This window comes from Alexandromys fortis, unplaced genomic scaffold (genome assembly GCF_014885135.2).
Source record: "Alexandromys fortis isolate MF-2015 unplaced genomic scaffold, M_Fortis_MF-2015_v1.1 scaffold_118, whole genome shotgun sequence".
Lineage (NCBI taxonomy): Eukaryota > Metazoa > Chordata > Mammalia > Rodentia > Cricetidae > Alexandromys > Alexandromys fortis.
In genome coordinates this window covers 528,579-551,731 of record NW_026068010.1, presented here as the reverse complement: position 1 = coordinate 551,731, position 23,153 = coordinate 528,579, and the positions used below count along the sequence as shown (strand labels likewise).

At 43.8% G+C, this 23,153-nt stretch overlaps 1 protein-coding gene across 3 annotated transcripts in view; it reads left to right on the top strand.

Moving 5' to 3' along the window:
- Usp12 (ubiquitin specific peptidase 12) overlaps window positions 1-23,153 on the top strand; it is a 51,657-nt gene that overhangs the window by 8,439 nt on the left and 20,065 nt on the right. Inside the window, exons 2-3 of one of the 3 annotated variants that reach the window (XM_050161887.1) lie at window positions 16,031-16,111; window positions 21,985-22,198. In XM_050161887.1, coding sequence (XP_050017844.1) covers window positions 16,031-16,111; window positions 21,985-22,198 — 295 coding nt within the window. Of the gene's footprint in view, window positions 1-16,030; window positions 16,112-21,984; window positions 22,199-23,153 lie in introns of those variants that run through there. The other 2 variants (XM_050161889.1, XM_050161888.1) reach the window with 2 other exon arrangements.

The window sequence follows — 23,153 nt, the reverse complement described above, 5'->3', positions numbered from 1 at the left end:
CAGAGAGCCGTGTGTCTGAGGAGGTGCGAAACACTTTTATTTTAAATGTGGAGTTGGTACTTTGACTTGGTTCTTTGGTTGATACAACAAGCAGTTAACCCCCCCCCCCTCTCTCTCTTCTTTGGAGCCTTTCCTGGAACTCACTCTGTATACCCGACTGCCCTTGAACTCAACAGAGGTCCACTAGCCTCTGCCTGTCTCCCGAATGCTGGGATTAAAGGCATGTGCCATCACTGTCTAGCAACCTCTTTTTTTTTTTTTTTCTCAAATGTTCCTGGCTGACCTAGAATTTAGTATGGTAGCTGAGGATGGTCTTTGGACTTCTTTTTTAATTAAAAAAGTTTGTGCTTTTGTGTGCATAGACACACACATGTCACAGTGCACATATGTGACACAGTGGAGGTCCGAGGACAGCCTTTCATATTTGGATCTCATGGGATCTGGGGGTTGAAGTTAGGTTGTCAGACTCGGTGGCGAGTGTCTTAACTCATTGAGTCATGTTGCTGGTGTTTTTCTGAACTTCTGGTCCTCTTATGTATATCTTGAGTGCTAGAACTATAGGCTCAGACACCTTGCTGGCTTTATGTGGTACTAGGAATTGAACCCAAGACTTCGTGAATGTGAGGCAAGCATTTTACTAATTGAACTACATCTCCAGCTCAGGAATAGTTAACCTCTGATGTCAGCAAATTCCCTATACTGGTGGTAACTTTTATTTTATTTTTTGAGGTAGGGTTCTCTGTATAACAGCCCTGGCTGTCCTGGAACTTGCTCTGTAGACCAGACTGGCCTGAAACTCACAGAGGTCTACCAGTCTTTGCCTCTGGAGTGCTGGGATTAAAGGAGTGTGCCACTCACCCAGACTACTAATATGTACAGTATTGGTCTACCTGGGCCTTCCACGGAATGATTCTTGAATAATTCTTCCAACTTAGAAAGTGCCTTTGTGTGTCAGGAAAGCAGTGAGGAGTCCAGGGGCAAGGAGAGGATGGAGCGATGTCTTGTGTAGAGCAGAAAGTCTGCTGAGAACTGGAGACTTTAGAATGGGCATCCTTCTGCTTTGTGGGTGATGATGATCTTAGCCCATCATCTCTGTTATGACTTGGGAGACATTTCTTTTTTCTAGAATTTTAAAATGTTTTACACATACACACACACAACACACACATTGTTTGTCTGTGTACCATATGTGTATAGCACCCATGGGGACCAGAAGAAAGCATCAGATCCCCCTGGAACTAGAGTTACAAAAGACTGTGGTCTGTATGGGCACCAGGAATGGAACAGGTTCTTTAGAAGAGCAACAAGTGCTCATAGCCATTGAGCTGTTTCTCCAGCCCCAATGTTTGCTTTTGTTTTTTCCTTTGCTGACATTGCAAGGATTTGTTGTTTTATTTGCTTTATGAAGATGAGCATGGTCCCTGGGCAAAGCTGCTACACAAGTTTGTGATGTGCTCCATATTTTTATAGATGAAATAATGTGAAATAGTTAGAGTTGAGTACTTTCCGTGCTAGAATGGCATGTGATATGTTAGTGAATGAACACGCAGGCCCCCAAACAGATTAGAGGGAACTGAAGACCATCAGACTATGCACATTGCAAAGTTTTTCATTTCTTTCTTTCTTTAATTTTATTTTTTAGATAAGGTCTCTCTACATAGTCCTCACTGTCCTTCCTCTCATTCACTATGTAGACCAGACTAGCCTCATCAGTGATCCACCTGCCTCTGCCTCCCGAGTGCTGGAATTAAAGATACTGTGCCACCACATCCAGCAATTTCTATTTTTTTAAAAAAAAAACAAGCATTTTGAGGTCTTATATTTCGTAAGCCTGTTTGTTTAAAAAAAGCAACCAAATTCTTAAATATGTAATTAAGAAAGGTGAGCTAACTGTATACTTTTAAGTTTTTAAGACTATTAGGGAACATTTGTTTGTATATGTAATGTCTACAGTAAACTGAAACATTGTGTGTGCATTAATTTCCACTGGCTCCTGTAACAGAGCACAGTAGTAGCTCACAACAGTATGTTCACCCATGTGCTCACTGCAGCCCATTTCTGCCTCTGATGTGGAGACCACATGTTTGAAGTGGGTCAGTACCAAGGTTCTTTGTGAGGGTCTGGGGATTGCATGTTTTCTCTGCCTTCTGTTCTCATAGGCTGCCCTTGTTCCTTGGCCTCAGCCTCCCCTGTGTCTTAAGGTCAGCAGTGTTTGGTTGCTTTTACATCCCTCAGATACCAACTTCCTGTCACTCACTTAGACTTTACGAGGCCCTGTACTACACTTTGGGGGGGGGGCACTGGGGATGGTGTTCATCTGGACAATCCAGGATAATCTCCAAACCAAGGCCATTTGATTTTAGCAACCTTAAGCCCTTATGTAACCTTAATTTCCCCTGCCCTGTAACGTATCTTGTTCACATGTTAGAGGGGATTAGAGCATGGACATGGGTGGGGGAGTCTTTTCTGCTGCCATAGTCTGTGTACTGAGGACTGTAGAACGGCCTAGCGCCTGCTCTCCTTTACAAGCAGAGCAGAGGAGATTACTTGAGTCCTGATAGCACACTTAGTCACAGCAGAGAAGTCTTTACTGAGGGGAGCCGTCAGGAAATCAGAAGCTCAGATTTTCTTTTTTCCTTCTTCTTTGAAACAGGGTTTTCCCTCTGCAGCCCTGGCTGTCCTGGAACTCAGAGATCACCTATCTCTGCCTCCTGAGTCCAGGAATTAAAGGTGTATGTCAGCACCGCCCAGCTGAAGTTGGGATTTGTTTTTTTTAATTAAAGATTTTATTTTTATTTGTGTGTATGTATTTGAATGTCTGCAGATACCCACAGAGAGCCGAAGAGGGTGTTACGTTTCCTGGGATTGGAGGTATCCTATGTGGGTGATGAACCACTGAACCATCTTCTAGCCCTGAAGCTGGGATTATTGATTTACACTGAATAAAAGAATTATAGGACAAATCAGTGTAAACAGAGAGTTGGAAATTATTAAGAAAAAGTTTCGATACAGACCGAACACATGTGTTAAGGGAAGAGAAAATTGCATTTAAATGTTTTAGCCATAGGTGTATATATGAAGTTGGCGGCTTTTGAAGTTACATTACCCAAAAGATTTGAAAGATTATTTCATAGGAACTGGAGAGATGGCTCAGTAGTTGAGAGCACTGGCTGCCCTTGCAGAGGGCTGAATTTGGTTCCTAGCACTCCCATGGCATCTCGTAACTGCCCATAACTTCATTTCTAGAGGATCCAGTGTCTTTTCCTGGCCTCCATGGGCACTAGGTGCGCACATGCCACAAAACACTCATACAAAAACTAAAAGTAAACCTAGAACGGTGTTTTGATATGCTTGTTTTTGACCCAAGGAGCGCTTCTTTAGTGACTGGGACTGTAAGGTGGCTGGAGGTTCATCTTGAAAGGTTTTGAGATTGTAGACCAGGAGTTAGTAAGACTGATGCAGGTCAGAAAGGTCAAGAGAGTCCTTACTGTAAGCATGGCTCTCAATCTTGTGATACCTTCAGCCAGTGGGAGTAAGGCTCTCCTTCTCATGCCTCCTAATTTTCTTCATTTTTCTGGCCAGTTTTAAAACTTCCTATTGATCAAATGATGGGTGGGTTTCATTAGAACCTACCCTGAGGTTAGTGGGAAGACTGAACAAAAACCGTGCCTGTGTGGACGGCAGGGCAGGAAGAGGTGCTGGAGGTCTCAGGGTGAAAGGTTCCAAGATTGCCATGGGGAAGGAGGTGAGTTCCCATAGTTGTCAGCTGTTAGGACTGTCAGGATTAGATTTGGAATCTCAGTAAAGCTACTAGGCTAGGATGAAGCTATAGGCGGAGTTTTCCTGTCCTGACCATACCCAGCAGTTGCTTTCCTAATTACCAACAGAGGCTTATATTAATTGTAAATGCCCAGCCAATAGCTCTGGCTTGTTACTAGCTAACACTTACATTTAAATTAACCCATTTCTATTCATCTGTATATTGCCACTTAACTTGTGTCTTTACCTGTGACTGGCTGGTTGACTGGCATGTCTCCTAATTCCGCCCTCTTTCCCATCAGTCTCAGTTTGGCTTTCCTGCCTAACTTCCTGCCCAGCTACAGGCCTGTCAGCTTTTTATTATCCAATGAGAGTAATAAATATTCATATTGTAGAGGATTTTTTTCTACAGCATGAGGCAAAAATATGAACAATTAGCAACTTAATTTTTCTCATTTTCCTTGTAAGTCTAGAAGAAATTCAACAAAGTAGGAGAGACTAAGGAAAAACTATTAAGGGGCGAGAGAAAAACTAGTAAATGGCTGTGTCTGAAGTGGATGAGGACAAGCATGCTGCAAGATGTGAGGCAGTGGATTCTCGTCCAGCAGAGAACAGTGTCACGGAGCGGCTGCTTCCTGAGAGTTGGGAAGGGACAAGTTATAAGATCTGTAGCTGGACAAACTAGTGGGTGGTAGGCTCCTTTCACCCCACTTTTAGAATTTATGGAACTTTTTTTTTTTTAATTTTATTTATTTATTATGTGTACAACATTCTGCTTCTCACACACCAGAAGAGGGCGCCAGATCTCATTACAGATGGTTGTAAGCCATCATGTGGTTGCTGGGAATTGAACTCAGGACCTCTGGAAGAGCAGTCACTGCTTTTAACCTCTGAGCCATCTCTCCAGCCCCCTGGAATTTTTCTTTATTTATAATTGTGTGCTTGTGTGCATCTGTACCTGTTGTGTGCACAATTAATATATATTGAAGACTAAAACTGGATTTGAGTTTGGACACAATAAGCTTTAAACACATTGGATGTAGGACCTTGGGGAACATTGGATAGTTGGTGCCCATATTCTTTCTTAAAACAGCTCCTCTCTGCTAATGGGGTGTTGAACCCTATAAACCCAGGTCCTTCCTCTTTCACCGTACAGGTGCTCTCCCACCGCGTTACACCTCCTACCTTCTTTTGGGGGCAGGGATTTATTTATTTAATATTAAGGACAGGATCTTACATGTTGGTGTAGAAGTGTATATGCCGCTGAGGAGGGGCCTTGAACTCCTGATCCTTCTGTGTCGCCTTTCAAGTTAGGATCATGAGCATAAGTGCCAAGGCCCGCTCCAGCCCTCTTCCCCCTGGTTTATTTTGAGAAGGGTCTGACTGAGTTGGCAAGGCTGGCCTTGAATTTGCCATTCTTCTCCCTCAGCCTCCACTAGCTGTGGTTACAAGCCTGTGTCACCAGGCTCAACCCTGAAAACATTCAAGTACATTTACACACCATGTAGTTGTCTATGGGATAGAGTCCAAGGACTTAGCATAGTGACAGTCATGCAGTTATTGTCAGCTGTAGAGCATTTCTTCATCTCAGAAGACATTTCCTACCCTTGAGCAGCAGTCCTTCCACACAGTCCTTCCCCACCGTCCTTCCCCGCTCTCTTCCCTTCCAGCCTTAGGCTATTGTCCTTTGCATATTTTTTTATATGCATGCTGTGACTGGCTCTTTGCACTTATATAATTTTCAGGATTCATCTATGTTATAAAGTGTACCAACATTTTATCACCTTTTAAAATTGATTTATTTTTATGTGCATTAGTGTTTGGCATGCATATGAGGGTATGAGGGTGTCAGATCCCCTGGAGCAAGAAAGATAAACAATTATAAGCTGCCATGGGGGTGCTGGGAATTGAACCCAGGTCCTCTGAGAGAACAGCCAATGTTCTTAACCGCCAAGCCATTTCTGCAACCCCAGTTTTTACTGTCTCTTATCTGTTGCTCATTGATGGACATTGATGGGTTTGAGTTGTTTGTGCCTTTTGGTGGATAAATGCTGCTATGAAGTTAGGACAGCAAGTTTTTGTGTGGCTAAGCATTTTCCCTTCTCTTGGGCATCTGCTTAAAGTTGCTGGGTCAGGGATCATGAGAAGGTTCAGCACACGTGCACGCACGTACACACACACACACACACACACACACACACAATGGGATGGAGAAGGCAGGCTATTTCCTACCTAATAGCTTTAGCACTCTGGCTGAAAACAAGTTAACCAGAGATGTATGAATATGTTTATTTCTGGGACCTTGGCTTTTGTTTAGGGTGTTTTTTTGTTTTTGTTTTTCTAGACAGGGTTTCTCTGTGTAACCCTGGCTGTCCTGGAACTAGCTCTTGTAGACCAGGCTGGCCTTGAACTCACAGAGATCCGCCTGCCTCTGCCTTCCTAGTGCTGGGAGTAGAGGCATGCACCACCACCACCGGACTTGTTTTGTGTTTTTGAGGTAGTGTCAAGGCTGTCCTCAAACTTGTTATGCAGAGGATGACCTTACAAATGCTGGGTGCCAGGTATGCACCTCCACTCCAGCCGAAGTCTCGGCTCTCATGCGTTGAACTGTCCTGACCTGTCCGTGGGACCTTCCTCTAGTGCCACACTGTTTGGATTATGGGTGCTTAGTAGTGAGTTTGAAATCAGGAAGTAAGAGTTCTCAAACTTGGTTCTTTCCATGATCCTTTCAACTATTTTGGGTCTCATAATTCTGCATGAGTTTTAGAACCAGCTCATTAGTGTCTAAAGAGCTGGAATTCTGGTAAGAATTATATGGAATCTGTTAATTTGTAGAGTACTGTCATTTTAACAGGGTCTTCCAGGCAGTAAGTGGGGTAGTTTTCTGCTGTTCCCCTCAAAAGCCTTTCATTGCTTTGAGTAACTTTGAGAGTTTGGAGAGTACAGGTCACTTTTTTTGTAGTCATCTAACAACCTTTTTTATTGCTTCTCTGTCTATTATAACAAACATCTAGTGTTATAAAATAGTTGTTAGAAAGGACTTTGGGGCAGCTAGCCCTTTGTGACAAATAAGTATTGATCATGCTTCACAGTGATGAGCAGTTTCTAAGAGAACCCAGCCTCGTAATTTAGAGTAAATTCTGTGGGAGCTGGTCTGTGCTAGGTTATTAATTTGCCTTTCCTTCTGAAAAGCTACCCATCAGGAACAGCATACTGGAAGAAAATGGGCATGCAGGAGGCCATCAGCTAACCAGTCGATTACCAAAGATTCTTTTCTGTAGAAAGTGTGTAAATTCAGTTCCTTGGCCCAGAGGCTTTTATCTGCATTGTTGTTTGAGTTTGATGGAAAGATCCATTGAGGGCTACCTCTGTCAGAAGGTGACAGTGTGGCAGTTAACCTGCTGTCTTCTCGAAGGAGAAGGAAACTCCCTGGGAGCTTTGACAGCCACTCCGAAGGGAGGGAAGTTGCAGGATCTATTTACTATAATTACCATGGACTCAGGGATTGGTGGATTGGTCCGGCAGAGAGTAAGGCATGAAGCCAAAACAGGGAGGCCAGAGAGGTGAAGCTGCAGGCAGCAGGGACTGTGTGCTTTTAAACGGCTACAGAGCAATGTACACAACCGTTGTTTTCTGGTACACAAGATGGCTGGACCATCTCCGTGTTGCCCCCACCATAAACTAGTGCAGTTACGTATAGAAGTCCTCAAGCAGAGGGACTTTGACCCATGGTCAGGGCCTGCCAGGGGCCAGCGCTCAACTGTCCGAGTTCCCCCATCTCCTGCTTAATAACTCCATTGTGTGTGACACACACACACACACACACACACACACACACACACACAGCGCGCGCGTGTGAGGGCTGGTATGCAAGTGCTTGTGTGTGTGGAGGCCAGAGGACAACCTCTACTGTAATTCATCAGGCACCATCCACTGTTTCTTTTTTTTTTGGGTGGGGGGGGGCTTTACTGATTTGGAACTATAAGAAGTAGGCTCTCAGTGTCCACCTCCCCATTACCCAATCTGGCATTATAAACATACAGCACATTCTACCACGCTGCGTCTTTATTTTATTTATTTGTCTTTTTTGAGACAGTCTCTTTCTAGTCCTGACTGTCCTGGAACTTGCTATTTTGAGACTGGCCTCAAGCTTACAGATTCATCTGCTTCTGCAGACCCCCTGCCTTCCCCTCCCCCTTGCTGTGTTAAAGGTTTACACCACACCACCATGCCAGACTTTAATTTTATTTTTACACATGCTTTCTGTGACTTAGCTCTGGTCCTCACGATTTTTTAGTAACCACTGACCAAGCTATCTCCACAGCCCACATCTCCACTTCTTACCTCCTGTAACCTAGTGCGACCTCTTCTTTTTCCATGTTTAACATGGCTGTTAAGCAGTTGGACTGGTTGTCAGACTGAGGACTCTCTGGGTTTGAGTGTTTCCTGTGGTCTTTTAATTTTCTTCTCTGTTCTTTGATTTACTGTAAAGTGGAAGTATGTGCAGAGGTCCAGCACATTCTGGGAGGAGTGCTTGGTGACTCATTGTGGGACAGAATGGGAGTATCACTACTGCCAACCAGGTGGAAACCATAAGCGTCTTCTCTTTCAGATAGCCAGCCGTCAAGGGACTTGCCCCTTGGCTTTGTTCCACAGGGCACGGAAAGAAGAAACGCAGTAATTGGTTATTGAGTCAGCAGCCAGCTACGAACCTGAATAAGTGCTCCAGCATGATATTAAAAAATGAGTAGGCAGACTGGTAAAGGGAACTTAGCCACAGTATCTGTGAGCCGGAAGTGCCCACCAGTTGCCCACAGTAAGACTGGAAACTGGGGACTTGCAGCGAAGCTCCTCCTGGAAGACGTCCACCAGTCAGTATGGAAGGAGGAGAGTGGAATTGGGCCTGGGCCATTTCACAAAACCAGTGAAAGACTGAAACTGCCCTGGCCATGTGCTAAGAAGCAATGCAGGATCTTGTGCAATCTAGTCACAGTGTCTTCCAGTTTTTTTTCATTTTTTTCATGCACAGTGTCTTCCAGGTTGTGAATGGAGCCTCCTTCAAGGTGGCAGCTGTGTTAATCTAATCCGAGGTTTCAGGAAAGTTGCAAGTGTTGTATGAGAACTTCCTGGACATCCTCTACTTAGGTTACTGTTTTTACATTTTGCTAAATCTGTTTTGCAAATATTATGTTTGTGCATATACCCAGTTTCTTGGACCATTTGGTAATGTCTTTTTCATAGCCATTCCCAGCAGTTTTGGTCTCAGTTGACCTTGACATTATGAGCAGAACAAGCCAGCCATTCTGTGTGCTGTTCCTCAGTTGGCTTTGGCTGATGTTTCGTCATGATTAGATTTGGATTATACTCTTTTTCCAAGTAGGAATACTGGTTCGTCAGGTTTTTCCACTGCGAAGTTATTACTGTGTTTTACTTTGTAATTAATTTCTAGGGAGATACTTTTGAGATGAAGGTAAATATATTGTTCCTCATCAAATTTTACTTACTAGATTTAGGGCTTTCCGTGTTTAGTTAGCAGTTCATTTTAGGAAATATGGTTCCTGTCATTCATTCATTCATTCATTGATTCATTCATGTATCTAAAGCAGCTCGGACTTTGCCTGTACAGACTGTGATCCATGTCAGCATTGATGATAAAGGCTCAGATTGTCCCCTATAGGCAGCAGGCCTCAAAGGGCGCTTTGCGCATCGTCCTGTTCTGTATTTCTCTTGTAACTGCCCACCCCCCACCCCAGGCCTTGCACTCTGCAGCCCCGTTCAGTGGAGGATGGTGCTTAGAGACTGAGATGCTTCCTGGTGGTGTGCTCCTCCCTCCTCCTTCCTTCCCCTCCCTCCCTCCCTCCCTCCCTCCCTCCCTGTGAGTTCTTCATAATTTCAAGTCACATTAGCGTTAGTGACTGTTTTAGAAGACTTGTTGTGGTCTTCTGAAAGTCAGCAATACTCTGTTGTTTTGGCTGGATAGTCACCGCCTCCTTTCTTAGAGCAGACGAACATTTTGAAATTTGAAAAGCTGTGTTTCAAGTAAAAATGTCAGGATTCATTATATCAAAATAAGTTTTATTACAAAGTGAAAAAAGAATGTAATAAAAATTTGTTAGAACTTAACTAACATAGAATACTGGTTTTGTTATATATAAAATTAGGATCTTTAAAGAAGTTGTTTTGAGGAGTAATTTTCAAAATTTTAAGGTGATGTATATAAAGTTTGTGTTTCAAATGTGTGTCTGTCTGCCTGCCAGCTTGCTTTCAGGTGGGCATGTGCAGTGCTTGTGAGGAACAAAAGAGGGCCTCAGATCCCCTGGAGGTGCAGTTTTAGGCAATAGCCACCTGAGATCTGGGAACTGAACCTGGGTACTCTGCAAGAGCAGTAAGCCCTCTTTGTTGTTGTTGTTTGCTTTGTTTTTTGTTTTCTCCTGAGACAGGATTTCCTCTGTTTAACAGTCTTAGCTGTCCTGGAACTCATGCTGTAGACTAGACTGGCATCGAACTCACAGAGATCCGCCTGCCTCTGCCTCCTGAGTGCTGGGATTAAAGGCGTAGGGCACCACCGCCCAACAGAGCAGTAAGCATTCTGTCATATCTGCACCATCCCCCTTATATTTCTAATATATGATAGTTTTTCTATTATAGATGATTATTACGCTTATAGGCATAACAAGCATAAAATACATGTGTAATGTACTTGGTGATTATGGTAGTTTGAATGTAATTGGACCCCATAATCTCATAGGAAGTGACACTATTAGGTGTGACTTTGTTGAAGTGGGTATGGCCTTGTTGGAAGAAATGTGTCATATAGGGTCAGGGTTTGAGGTTTCTTATGCTTAGGATACTGCCCAGTGTCTCAGTGGTCTTCAGATCAAGATGTCTGCCTGCCTGTATACCACCGTGCTCCTTGTCATGATGATAATGGACTGAACCTCTGAAGATATAAGTGAGCCACCCCAATTAAATGTTTCATTTATAAGAGTTGCTGAGGTCATGGTGTCTCTTCACAGCAATAGAAACCCAAACTAAGACAATGATATGTAGATTTAAGATCTCATAGTCTAAAACTTAATAATCATACTACTTGACAATGAAAACTTCACATAAACATATACCTCAGTGAGTTTGAGACTAAATAGACCTGTGTGACTAAGTCTCCTCACTTCAGACATAGGACTTGGAGGATGTGATCTGGGTCTGACCTGAAAGACTCCTCCTCCTTGAGGACAAGCTTTCATAGTACAGTACTGGAAGTGCTCTGTGGGCTTCCAAGGGAAGGAAGCAGCCAGTAGTGCTACCCAGCTGTAATGCCTATGAACCACAACACCGTCCAGCACGGCAGGGTGCAACAGTGGAATGCACATCTTGGGGGGAACTAAATGTAGCCAACTCCCTGTGGCTAGTGACATAGTGAACCCACCTCTACCTTACTAAACCACAGATACATGTAGCTCTTACACCTCATCAGATAATCTTTACATAGGTAGAGACATTACAAAACCCACAATTATCCAAATGCAGAGAAAACTTATCAAGGGATAAGCCCCATCTGCAACACAATTCTTGCCACTAAGGCTTAAGGATCTTCACTAAAGCAGGTGTGGAAAGACTGTAAGAGCCAGAGGACCAGGAATTCTTGAGGTTGTGTCTCCGAAATGACATGGAAGCTTCAACATTACGTACGGCTGCCTAAACAATACCAAAACAAGTACAGCACTAATCAAAAGATTTTCCAACATGGAATGGCACATCTCACGGGGTTCACCCCTAGGTAAAGGGACAGAAAACTAATGACTACTGAGAGGAGAAGTTGTCTTCTCGGGGATGAGCCCCTAATTGGTTATCCAGTACCAGTTGATCAGCCCTGGAATGGTATACACACAAGTAACATTGTATGGACTAAGCGAGTTATATTTATATATTTATGCATATGTGTGGCCATGAGTTTGAGAGAGCAGGAGGGGGCAGGGTTAGGTAGCATGCGGTCAGCCCCTCATAATTCCATCTTTTGCTGCCATAGAAGGTTGAAGGTGAATCTTAGTTCTCTTAGCAGTGAGTTATATAGGCAGACTTTGCTCTGAGCTTCTGAGTCATTAGTTGGAAGGATGCACCTTCAATACACATTTGATGGGAACTTTGAATTTGTAGTAGCTCTTTAGGTTTGGGAGTTAATATTGTATACCTATTGTTTTGTTGTTCATTTCATTAATGAACTATAAAAGGACCCAAATGTCACTTGTTGCTTCTTTGTCACACCATGTGGTGGTATGTATTCTACTGTTGGATGAGAGTGAAAACATAGAGAGCTAGGAATTTAAATTTACAATCATTTAACCATGAATTTAGTCACAGATTAAGGTTTTCTGAGTTTACTGATGGGATTTACATGCTCAGTATTCCCATGTACTGCTCTGATGTGATAGAAGAGAAAGCAAACCACTTCAAGTGTCCTTTGAGAAGATAGCCATTCTTAAAAACTTGGAAGACTTGCAGGAAAGCTTCCCTGTGGGGTTGGAGGTTTTGGGGTGTGATGGACAGTAGGCAGGAAGGTGAGATAAACGTGTATACATCCTATGGGAAACAATTAGGTGGCTTCTTCCTGCATGCAGCCACTATTCAGAAGGCCTTGGTAGCAGCAGATGCAGCGATTGTCATCATAGAGCTCGGTGATGGCTTGTATAGTGTTTGATCTCCCCCAGAGACAGCACGTTTGCCGATGTAGGCTTTGCTCCATGTGCATGCTTTACCCAGGATTGCTTTGTGCTAAGTGAGTCTTCATCCTGGGATTGTTTATTTTCTCCACGATGCCTACTGGGACACTGGGCACGTGCTCTCTTCTTCCTTTCCATGTTTCCAGAGAAGTGATGATTAGAGTTCTTTACTCTGCTTTGTGGCTCTGTAAATATGGAGCTCAACGTTCTTACTTGAGCTGTGTCTATGCTACAACACCATTTGTGTGTGTTGTGTGTGGTGTGCTGTGGGCTTGTAGTGCATTCATAGATCTAGTCTCTTTCTTACTGGGGAGGAAACCGAGATCACATGGCTGTTCCCGGTGATGCTGTGGTTCATGTGAGAACTAGGTCAGGAGTGCAGCCCCTCAGGATGGGCAGCTGTCGTTCTGCCAGTCCACTGCCAGCCTGCCTGAGGGCTATATGGCAGGACCTTCATTTCCCAACCAAGAAGCTGTAGTAAAGTTCCCCAAAGGGAAGACCCTGGCCTGGCTTATGTACTCTCCAGATGCACCAGAGTGTAGTCTACTGTCTTCACAGACTGGAATAGTCAGTGTTAGAGCACAGGCTTTCCTTCTTCCCTCCCTCCCTCCCTCCCTCCCTCCCTCCCTCCCTCCCTCCCTCCCTCCCTTTCTTTCATAATTGTTTTTAATCGTATGTGCATTAGTGTTTCACCTGTATGTATTTCTGTGTGAGGGTGTTGAATCCCCTGGAGCTGGAGTTACAGACAGTTGTAAGAGGCCTTGTGTGTGTTGGGAATTGAACTTAGGTCTTCTGGAATGAGCAACCAGTGCTCTTAACCACTAAGTCAGTTATCTTTCCGGCCCCCTGTTTTGTTTTCTTTTTCTCTTTATTTTATTTATTTTCCCCTGAGATAGGGTCTCAGTATTTAGCTGTGGCTGACCTGTATCTCATTACGTAGGTTAGATTCATGGAGATCTCCCCACCTCTGCCTCCTAAGTGCTGAGATTAAAGGTGTGCTCCACTACAAGCAGCACTTTCATTTTTTGTTTTTTGAGACAGGGTTTTTGTGTGTGTGTGTGTGTGTGTGGCTTTGGAGCCTGTCCTGGAACTTGCTCTGTAGACCAGGCTGGCCTCAAAATCACATAGATCGGTCTGCCTCTGCCAGCCAAGTGCTGGGATTAAAGGTGTGCACCACCACTGCCCAGCTAAGATTTTAATTTCAAAGAACATAATATTTATACTAAAGTAAGTTAATTATTTTTATGTAAACATTGCAGTGTATCAGCCTGCTTTCGTGTGATTTTGTATTTCTCATAAAAGTAGAGGAAGGCTTATTGACTGTGTGTTTCCTTCCCTATGTCAGTGAGGGGAACCGTAAAATGGTATCCTTGCTTTGCCAGCAATGTTTAACCTGTTACTACTTTCTTATTGTCAGAGTGACAGGCCCTAGGTGTCTCTGCAGTTTTACTGTTATCCTTTGGTGATCTGTCCATATGGGAAAGTCCTCACCTTTGCAAGAATTTATCCCGGTTAGTCGAGAGGCATACCTGGCACTTGTGGCCTACAAATTCTTAATGTCTATGTATCTTAATTATTTATACCTTAATATACTTTAGTACCTTAATATTTATAATAACTACATCAGCTTGTGATGCTGGCTCCTCCCTGTCTTTTGTTCTGGACTTTGGTTGTCGGTGGACTGTCTTCCATTGTACCATCCATGTGTTAACGAAGTGTCACAATCTGATATACCTCCCTGTGGAGTATATGTATTTGATATATCTCCCAGGTGGAGAAGTATCCCTTCATCACTTCATGTTGTGGCCCAGGCCAGACTCTGGCCCATAGCTTTACAGCTCGGTGGTACTCTAGGAAGCCTGGTCTCTATAGCCCTTACACAGTGGAGTCATCCTTTCATGGGATCTTTTTTGTAAAACAAATGAAACTTGTTTTAGTTGGTTGCATGGTGACAGGAAATGGATTAAAGCTGTGACACAGTATCAACCTTGCTTAGTTCTTAGACATCACGGGTGTTATTGTAACTGCTAGAAGTGTTCCCAGAGTCCTTTCTAAGAACCCGGTTGACCTGTAGGGTCTTGGGCTCATGCCAAGGGGCTGCGCATTGTTGGCGGCTTTCTCTCTGTGCCACTCCGGGCACTTCTGCCCCTTGCAGCTTTGTGATCTCTTGAGCTTGGGGCTTTGTTGCCTCTTTCTTACTCTTTATACTTTCTAGCCTGTGTTGGTAATTTTTGACCCTGAACTTCAATTTCTTAGCGTTTTGTTTGTTTGAACTTCTTTGTGGTGAATTGAATTCACCTTCCACAAGTGTGTTGGCAGTTTTGCCGTTTGTGGGGTACAGGAGCACTGCTCATTTAGGGCGTCATTGAACTTCATGTCCTGTGTGGGTTTGCTGCTGCTGCTGTTACATTGCACAAACACACAGAGCCATGGGTTTTCATGAGGGTTAGCTTGCGGTTATGAATTGTTGGAAGGGATTTGTTTCTTCTTCCTGTTATGCCAATGGCAAGCACAAGTCGTGTACGTTTCCTTGTTGTCTTCCTGTAGAACTGGATTATATCTTGGCCAAAAGTAGACTGAAAAGGAAGAGGTAAAGAAATAGGATCAGGGACTGGGAGTTTGCTCAGCAGTTCAGGGTGCTTGCTGTTCTTGCAGAGGACCTGAGGCTACTTCAGCATGTCAGACAGCTCACACACACCTGTAACTCCAGCTCCTGGGAATCTGGCTTCACGTGCATAAATACCCAAACTCAACACACACACACACACACACTTAAAAGTAGTAAAAAGAAATTATTAAGAAAGTAATAAATATCATCAGATAAGTCCTAGCTCTCAGGAGGCTGGAACACTGGGGCCCAGCCATCAGGCTGGCCTGTGTTCTCTGAAGAAGAAAATGAAAGAGTAGCGGTAAACACAGTGTTGGTGGACAGGACAAGGACAGAACAGGGCAGCCACGCACCATGTGACATTGGGTGCTGAGCAAAGGGAGAAAGATGTGAATGGGAGGGAGTGGATGCTCTGTCTGTTGGAGTCTGGCTCTGTTCAGTATTCTGATCCTGGAAGTGTCTCCTGTTGGCCTCCTTTGCCTGCAGGGTCACTGCTGCTTACTCCTTGCACATCTGGCCGTTACTTCTGGGTCTTCCTCTCAGACAATGGGTTATAGATACCCGTCCAGTCCTGGGCAGCCTTTCACAGATGGTTCCCCCATCCTTTAGGAGTCCCTTTGCACATGCGGGCTGGCCCTGTACTGTGAGTGCCTGCCTTCCATAGGATTTCAGCTCCAGGGTGATTGCCATCAGATTCTGCCCTGTGAGAAGTCAACAGTTCTCTTTGGTTGCTTAGGAGGAAGGGGTGTGTTAGGAGCATGCTTCCTGACTGGTTTCTGTAAACTGGGATTTAGTTACGTGAGTAAAAGCTGTTCATCTTCAAATATCATTCTTTGTTCTTTATTGCTGTGATATGAGTTTGATCTTTTAAAGGATGTCTCTGCTTATGTGATTGGACATTGTAGAAATATTGTAAATCCTGAGATTTGTGGTTTTCATTTTACAGGGCGCCAATGCCTCGGCATTAGAGAAAGAGATTGGTCCAGAACAGTTTCCGGTCAACGAGCACTATTTTGGATTAGTCAATGTAAGTATCAAAGACACCCAGCCTTAGAGAGTCACGTGACACTTTGAGACACTGGTTGCATGCTCTTCCTCATTCATTAAATAAAAAAAATAATGACATCTTGAAATTTGCAGGCAAATGGATGGAGCTAGAAAACATTTTGAGTGAGGTAACCCAGATGCAGAAAGACAATTATCACATGTACTCACTCATAAGTGGTTTTAAAACATAAAGCAAAAAAAAAAAAAAAAAAGCCTACAATTCACAGTCCCAGAGAACCTAGACAACAAAGAGGATCCTAAGAGAGACATACATGAATCCAATCTACATGGAAAATAGAAAAAGACAAGATCTCCTAGTAAATTGGGAACATGGGGACCATGGGAGAGGGTTGAAGGGGAGGGGAGAGGTAGGGAGGGGAGCAGAGAAAAATGTAGAGCTCAAAATCTAAAAAGGAAAAAGAAAAAAATGTGAAAAAAATAAAATAAAGAAAGAAAGAAAGAAAGAAAGAAAGAAAGAAAGAAAACCCATTTGTTTGTGCCATTAGAATGCCATGCTGAGACACTGTATTTAGGAATTTAAATTTCTCTGTAGCTGCCTGAGATCTGAAGACTCTCAGGGTAGTTTCAAAATTGTGGGCTTCATTTTCCCAATTCTGGGAAAAAATTTTCATAGTGAAAGTTTGACTTAAACTAGACATGATTGCTCGATCCCGTGCGAGTTGTAGCCCGCATGTGCCTGCATCAGTACAGTCATGCATATGCATCCCTCTGTCAGGGGCTGCCGTTGTGCATCCATCCTTAAATCCCAGCAAGAACTTTGGAGTTTAACCAAATGTGTGTGTGTTTTTTTTTTGTTTTTTTTACACAACTAAAACTCATCAAAATAAAATAAAAAAAAACATGCTATTATTTTCCTGGTTCTAACTGTCATGGATATTTCAGTCATGGTGGTGGATAAGTGCATAAAAATACATTTGATAGGAGAAGCGTGAAATCTACCATGACGCTCCACAGCCCCGCCTGGAATGGCTGGCTGCTCTGTCTCTAGAAGTTCATGGGGTTGTATTGTCTTCAGGTCTGGTTAATTTTGAGGTGTGACTTCACCCCTTTTTTAAAGGATATCTGGAACCTGCGGGCCAGTGTAATTTCGAACAGTGTTTATGCTTCTCTTGAAGCTCCTTGGCAGTCAGGTTAGGGTGAACATAGGTTAAGCTAAGGAGAGCCCATTGAATTAATTGGATGGATGGAAATAGAGCTTGTGATATTCATGCCTCATTTTTACAAACTGTGCCACTTCTGAGGGGCGTTGGGACCCAAGGGTTGTGGTGCTGTGGTCTTGGACTCGCAGAGTCATGGCTCTTCCCTGTGGTTTACACTTTGACACACTTCCAGCTCTTAGTTTTCAGCTCGCTCTGCTTCTGTCTTGTTAGCTTGCCACTTTTTCATTTTTAGAATCATCACACTACTTACTCATAGGTGTCCCTTAAATATCAAGATTGGCTCAACTCTCTTGAGATGTACGCCCACACTTGGGGTGTACAACTGTCCTTTCCTAAAGCATGAATTTCTGTCTGTTTTGTCTTAATGTATGTGATTAAGTCTGTATTAAAACTCCAGCTTTGCTTAAAAACAGCAAAACAAACCAGCATTGACCTTGGGGGTAGTGATGTGGAGGATGGCGTGGTAACTCAGAGGTCAGTGTTTTAAGTCATTTCCCCTGTCCCTGTAACGTTTGTGTCAGGTAGGTAGTACTGTAAACAATACTGCATCCTTGGAGCTGTTTTAGAACTTTTGGAATGGGGTGGGATGTAGCTGGGTGGCAGAGCACTGTGCAGCTCAAGACCCTAAATTCTATGCTCCCCAATTGCAAGGGGGTAGGGGACAGGGAGGAGGACACTTCAGGGTTTTGTTTAAAGAAGAGGCATGTGTATTTTTTCCATCAGCCTTTAAGTAGCTGCATTTCCAGGCTTAATTGCTTTTACAAAAAGTATATACTAGAAGAATTGCTACCAGACCTGCCTTATGGGAGGGAGGGGGGTCCCTTTTGGGCTATGAAGGTTAAGGTCACCTACAAGCACTTGTCTGTGGGAGTTAAGCACTTTGTTTACATATCAATGAGATAACCACAGTTTAATTAGCCTAGCATTGTTAATGATCACCTGGTTACAGGTTTTGTTTTTCTTTTAATCTGTTTTAAAATTTTTCCTAACTAAATTCTTTTAAAACCTTGTTTTGGGCTTTGATCGTGAGGTTGTATAGGTGCATCTGTGGTGTTGGGAGGTGAGAAACTTGCAGAAGAGTGTCTTCCTGGTGAAGGATGCCCTGAGTAGAGCTGATCATAGAGGGCTGTTTCTTCATTGCTTTGTGTGAGCCCGCCCACCTTTGAATGCTTGGCCGTGTAGTTCTCACATCACTCTTCAGTACACACAAGTGGGTTAGGCTCAAGGACTCCATTGGGAAGCTCCTGTGAATCATTATTAGTAAAATTGTGCTTGCTGGGGCTGGAGAGACAGCTATGAGGTTAAGAGCACTGGCTGCTCTTGCAGAGGAGCTGGGTTTGGTTCCCTGCATTCACATGGATTCACATGGTTGCTCACAACCATGTGTAACTCCAGTTCCAGGAGATTGTACTTCCTCTTCTGGCCTCCCTGGGTACTGCATGGATGTGGTGCCTAGACAGGTGCAGGCAAAGCATCCATACATGTAAAATAAAAATAAATAAAATTTCAAAATGTTTTTAAAGATTATTATTTTCTTTCTAGATCTTATATCAGGCTCTTTAAACTGAGTTGTTTGGAACAAGGCCTGGTGTGAAGAAGAGAGAATAAAATGAACTTGATTAGGTGAAGGTGTGTCCTGTCTGTTCCTTTTGTTTGTTTGTTTGTTTGCTTGTTTGTTTGTTTTTTGTAGTTTTTTGAGACAGGGTTTTTCTGTGTATCTTTGGTTATCCTGGACCTCACTCTGTAGACCAGGCTGGCCTCAAACTCACTTAGATCTGCCTGCCTTGCCTGGGATTGATTTGATTTCATTCTTGTCCCGCTTCTCTCCACCTGGCAGCAACAGCCTACTTGATGGTTATACTTCAGAGATGCTAGAGGTTTTCTGGTCAAAGAAACATGGCCCAGAGACCCTGGCTAGATGCGAAGAGACTGGTGTGATCAGCACCAGATAGTGTGTGGATAGGGGGTGTTGGCTTGCACAAGGAAGGAAGCACGGGCCAGTAGCGTAAGAGTGGGAGTGAGCAACATGTCCACAAGATTCAGTAACAACCTTGGGACCCCTTGGTTGAGGTTGGAGTCACTTAAACCAGAGCTGGCTGGTTAAAGAAAGTAATTTCCTTAGTGGCCAGGGATAATGCTAGCTTGCCATACATGCAGAGGCCTGCACACACATAAACAGTATTATAAATTTTATTTTATTTTTTAGTTTTTCAAGACAGGGTTTCTCTGTAGCTTTAGAGCCTGTCCTGGAACTAGACCAGGCTGGCCTCAAACTCACAGAGATCCACCTACCTCTGCCTCCTGAGTGCTGGGATTAAAGGCGTGCGCCACAACTGCCCGGCCCGTTTTATGAATTTTAAAAAGTATTTTTGGGGCTGGAGAGTTTGGCTTTTGACACCCATGTCAGTTGACTCTCAGCCACCTGTAGCTCCAGTTTCAGAGGATCTGACTTCCTGTTCTAATAGATATCACACAGACATAAAAATAAAACTTTTTAAAAACTTGTATTTCTTCTTAAAAAAAAAATACTTCTAAGCCAGGAGTGGTGTCACACACCTTTAATCCCAGCACTTGGGAGGCAGAGGCAGGGGGATCTCTCTGAATTTCAGGCCAACCTGGTGTACAGAAAGTGTTTCAGGACAGCCAGAGCTGTATAGTGAGACTCTGTCTCAACTCCCCTCCCCCGAAGCAGGTTATTAATTATTAATTATGAAGATTGACTATTAACTGATTATCGGGAAAGAATTCTGACTCTTGAGTTTTCCTTAATGGAACTGATTAAAGTTAAACAGAAGAAAGCCATCCAGTGGCCGGACTTAGGACTGGGTGCATGCTACCTGCTGCTGTGTTCTCAGAAGAGGGCCAGGCTGCCTTGGTCCCAGTGGGAATCTGCACTAGATAGTTTTATGTCAACTTGACACCAGCTAAAGTCATCTGAGAGGAAGGAGTCTTAGTTAAGGAATTGTTGTAAGATTGGGCTGTCAGCAAGTCTGTAGGATATTTCTTAATTAGTGATTAATGGGAGAGGGCTCAGCCCATTATGGATGGGATCCTGGGCTGATGGTTCTGGGTTCTATAGAAAGCAGGCTGAACAAGCCATGAGGAGCAAGCAGCCAGTAACCAGAATTCCTACATGGCCTCTGCATCAGCTCCTGCCTCCAGGTTCCTGCCTTGTTTGGGTTCCTGCCCCAACTTCCATCAGTGATGGACTACGATATGGAAGCATAAGGCAAATAAAGCCTTTCCTCCCCAAGTTGTTTTTGGTTGTGGCGTTTCATTAAGTAACAGTAACCCTGACTAAGCTATCTCACAGTTTTCATGTACATGTTACAGATACCCTCTGGTTTCTCAGCCTGTGCTGTTTGTGGCTTTGAGTTTTACAGGCAGTAAGTCCTCTTTATCTTCACTTTTCTGATGGAAGTTCTGATGGAACTGTGTTTTGCTTTTCTCGCATTTCTGTGGAAGTTGTTAAATTCCTGCTGCATGTCCTTTGAGAAGGACGTCCAAATGCTGGGTGTTGTCCAAATCATGGATGTTGTGTCTTTAGTTGCCAGCACCACACTGTGCTGATGGTTAGATTTCTGTGGTTGTGGTATAGATTCTGCTTTCCAGATGAGGTGATGATGGATGATTAATAATGGATCTTAGTGTTGTGCGTTCTGCAGGTGCTCTTTCTCTGGATAGGCGGGCTGTTGAGTGACCACAGCCTAGACGCCAGCAGCCATCCTGGGAAGTCTTCATTCACAGCGCCTTTTTGAAACAGTGCCAAGCAGGCATGAAGATGGGCAGCCACATGTTCTCAAAGGCCTTCATATCTTTTTCTCAGAATTCTTCAAAAAAAGATTCTAATTGTGCTGTGTATCTTAGTGGATCTTCAGGTTTCTGTTTGCTTAGTTTCTTGGAAGAAGAGCATGCAAACAGGAGGTTTCCTGTGGCCAGGCTTAAGCTTTCTAATTCTGGAACTGCAGGCTTTGCCTGGTTCTGCCTCACGGCCATTACTCTACACAGATTCCGTATTTGCTTTCAGTTTGACACGGGATGATCCCATTTACCTCAGAGAAGAGAGAGGGAGGATTATCAGACCACCTATTCACTCTGTAAGGTAGTGTCTCCTGGGTGCTCTTTGATGGGAGGAAATAGAAGTTGAGTAACACACAGAAGCATATGCCCGTGAGTCTACTGCTGAGGACCGACTACAGCCTTCTCTGTGGGCTCTCAGCCTTGGTTGTTCAACAGTCTCTCCAAACCAACATTCCCAGCCAGCTTGATTTTTAGCTTTTGTTCAGCGTTTGTGCTTAGTACATAGCACTTGAGAGATCTTGATACAAAAATCTTACTTTAGCATATTTTGGTGAAGGTTTTTGCTGTTGTTGTTGGATTTGAGACAGAGTTTCTCTATGAAGCCCTGGTTGTCCTGGGACTTGGCTCTGTAGACCAGGCTGTCCTTGAATTCATAGAAATCCTCCAGCTTCTGCCTCCGGAATGCTGGGATTAAAGGTGTGTGGCACCACTCCCAGCTTGTAAATTACATTTTTAAAAGCACGCTGTGTTACAACTCTTGTTAGTAATTGTGGGAATTTAGAAGATTAGATCGTGTGGTCCTCCGCCTCACCCAGGCACTCTCTCCACAGCTGCACTCTTCATTTAACGGTGCCGCTCTTTCCTCTTGTAGTTTGGGAATACCTGCTACTGCAACTCAGTTCTGCAAGCACTTTATTTCTGTCGTCCGTTTCGGGAAAAAGTCCTAGCATACAAGAGCCAGCCCAGAAAAAAGGAGAATCTTCTCACGTGCCTGGCAGACCTCTTCCACAGCATAGCCACCCAGAAGAAGAATGTTGGCGTGATCCCGCCCAAGAAATTCATCACACGGTTGCGAAAGGAAAATGGTAATTCTTCTGTTTCCCTGTGCTATTGCTCCTGTGTCCTCGGAAGGTAGAGTAGGTAAAGTATAGCATGCTATAGCTCAGGTGTTTTTGAATGTGGTCTCTTTGTGCCTCCCACTGGGTTAGCGGTTTTGTTAGTGACTGTGGTGGGCACAAGCTAGGAGAGAAAGGACTTGTTAGGATTTACACGTAGTCCCAGAGGGCAGTGTAGTCCATGCTGTTGGGAAAGCATGGCAGCAGGAGCAGGAGGGGCTGCCCAGCAGGGAGATCCTACTTCAGCCCTACACAGCACAGAAGTGGGGCCAGGTTGTAAAAGTTTACATCTTCCCCAGTGTCTACTTCCTATAGGAAGGCTCCACTTCCTGAAGGTTCCATAACCTTCTGTGTAGATTCAGCAGTGATACCTAAGTATTCAAACACATGAGCCTGTGGGGAGGCAGAGATGTGGCTCCTGTGTTCAAGGGGGTGTGGCTCCAGCTCTAGTGATGGATGGGGGTATGATCATTTTTAGAGTAGGCTACTCAGGTAAAATCCATGTGCCATGGAGTGAGAAACCCTTTCTCTTTTGTACCCTCAGGTGTTTGTTTTTTGTTTTTGTTTTTTGCCTTGTGTGGTAGTATGTGCCTGGAATCCCAGCACTCAGGAGGCTAAGACATAGACACAACTAGTCTGTGGCCAGCCTGAACAACATAAGATCCTGTTCCCCACTCCTACCCCCTCCCAAAACAAAGCAAAAGAAAACACATATTTTCCATGGAATGTGATTCTTTGGTTGCACATAACTTTCCAATGTTAATTCATTTATTTTTTAAAAACATGTTAGAGAGTACATTGCTCTTTGGGGAAAGATTCTGTTTGTATAACCCACACCATTTATTAAAAAAGTTTGATTCTATCACTTTTCTTACTTTGGCCATAAAACAAAAATCACAGAAGTTGAGACCATTTGGCTTTAGAA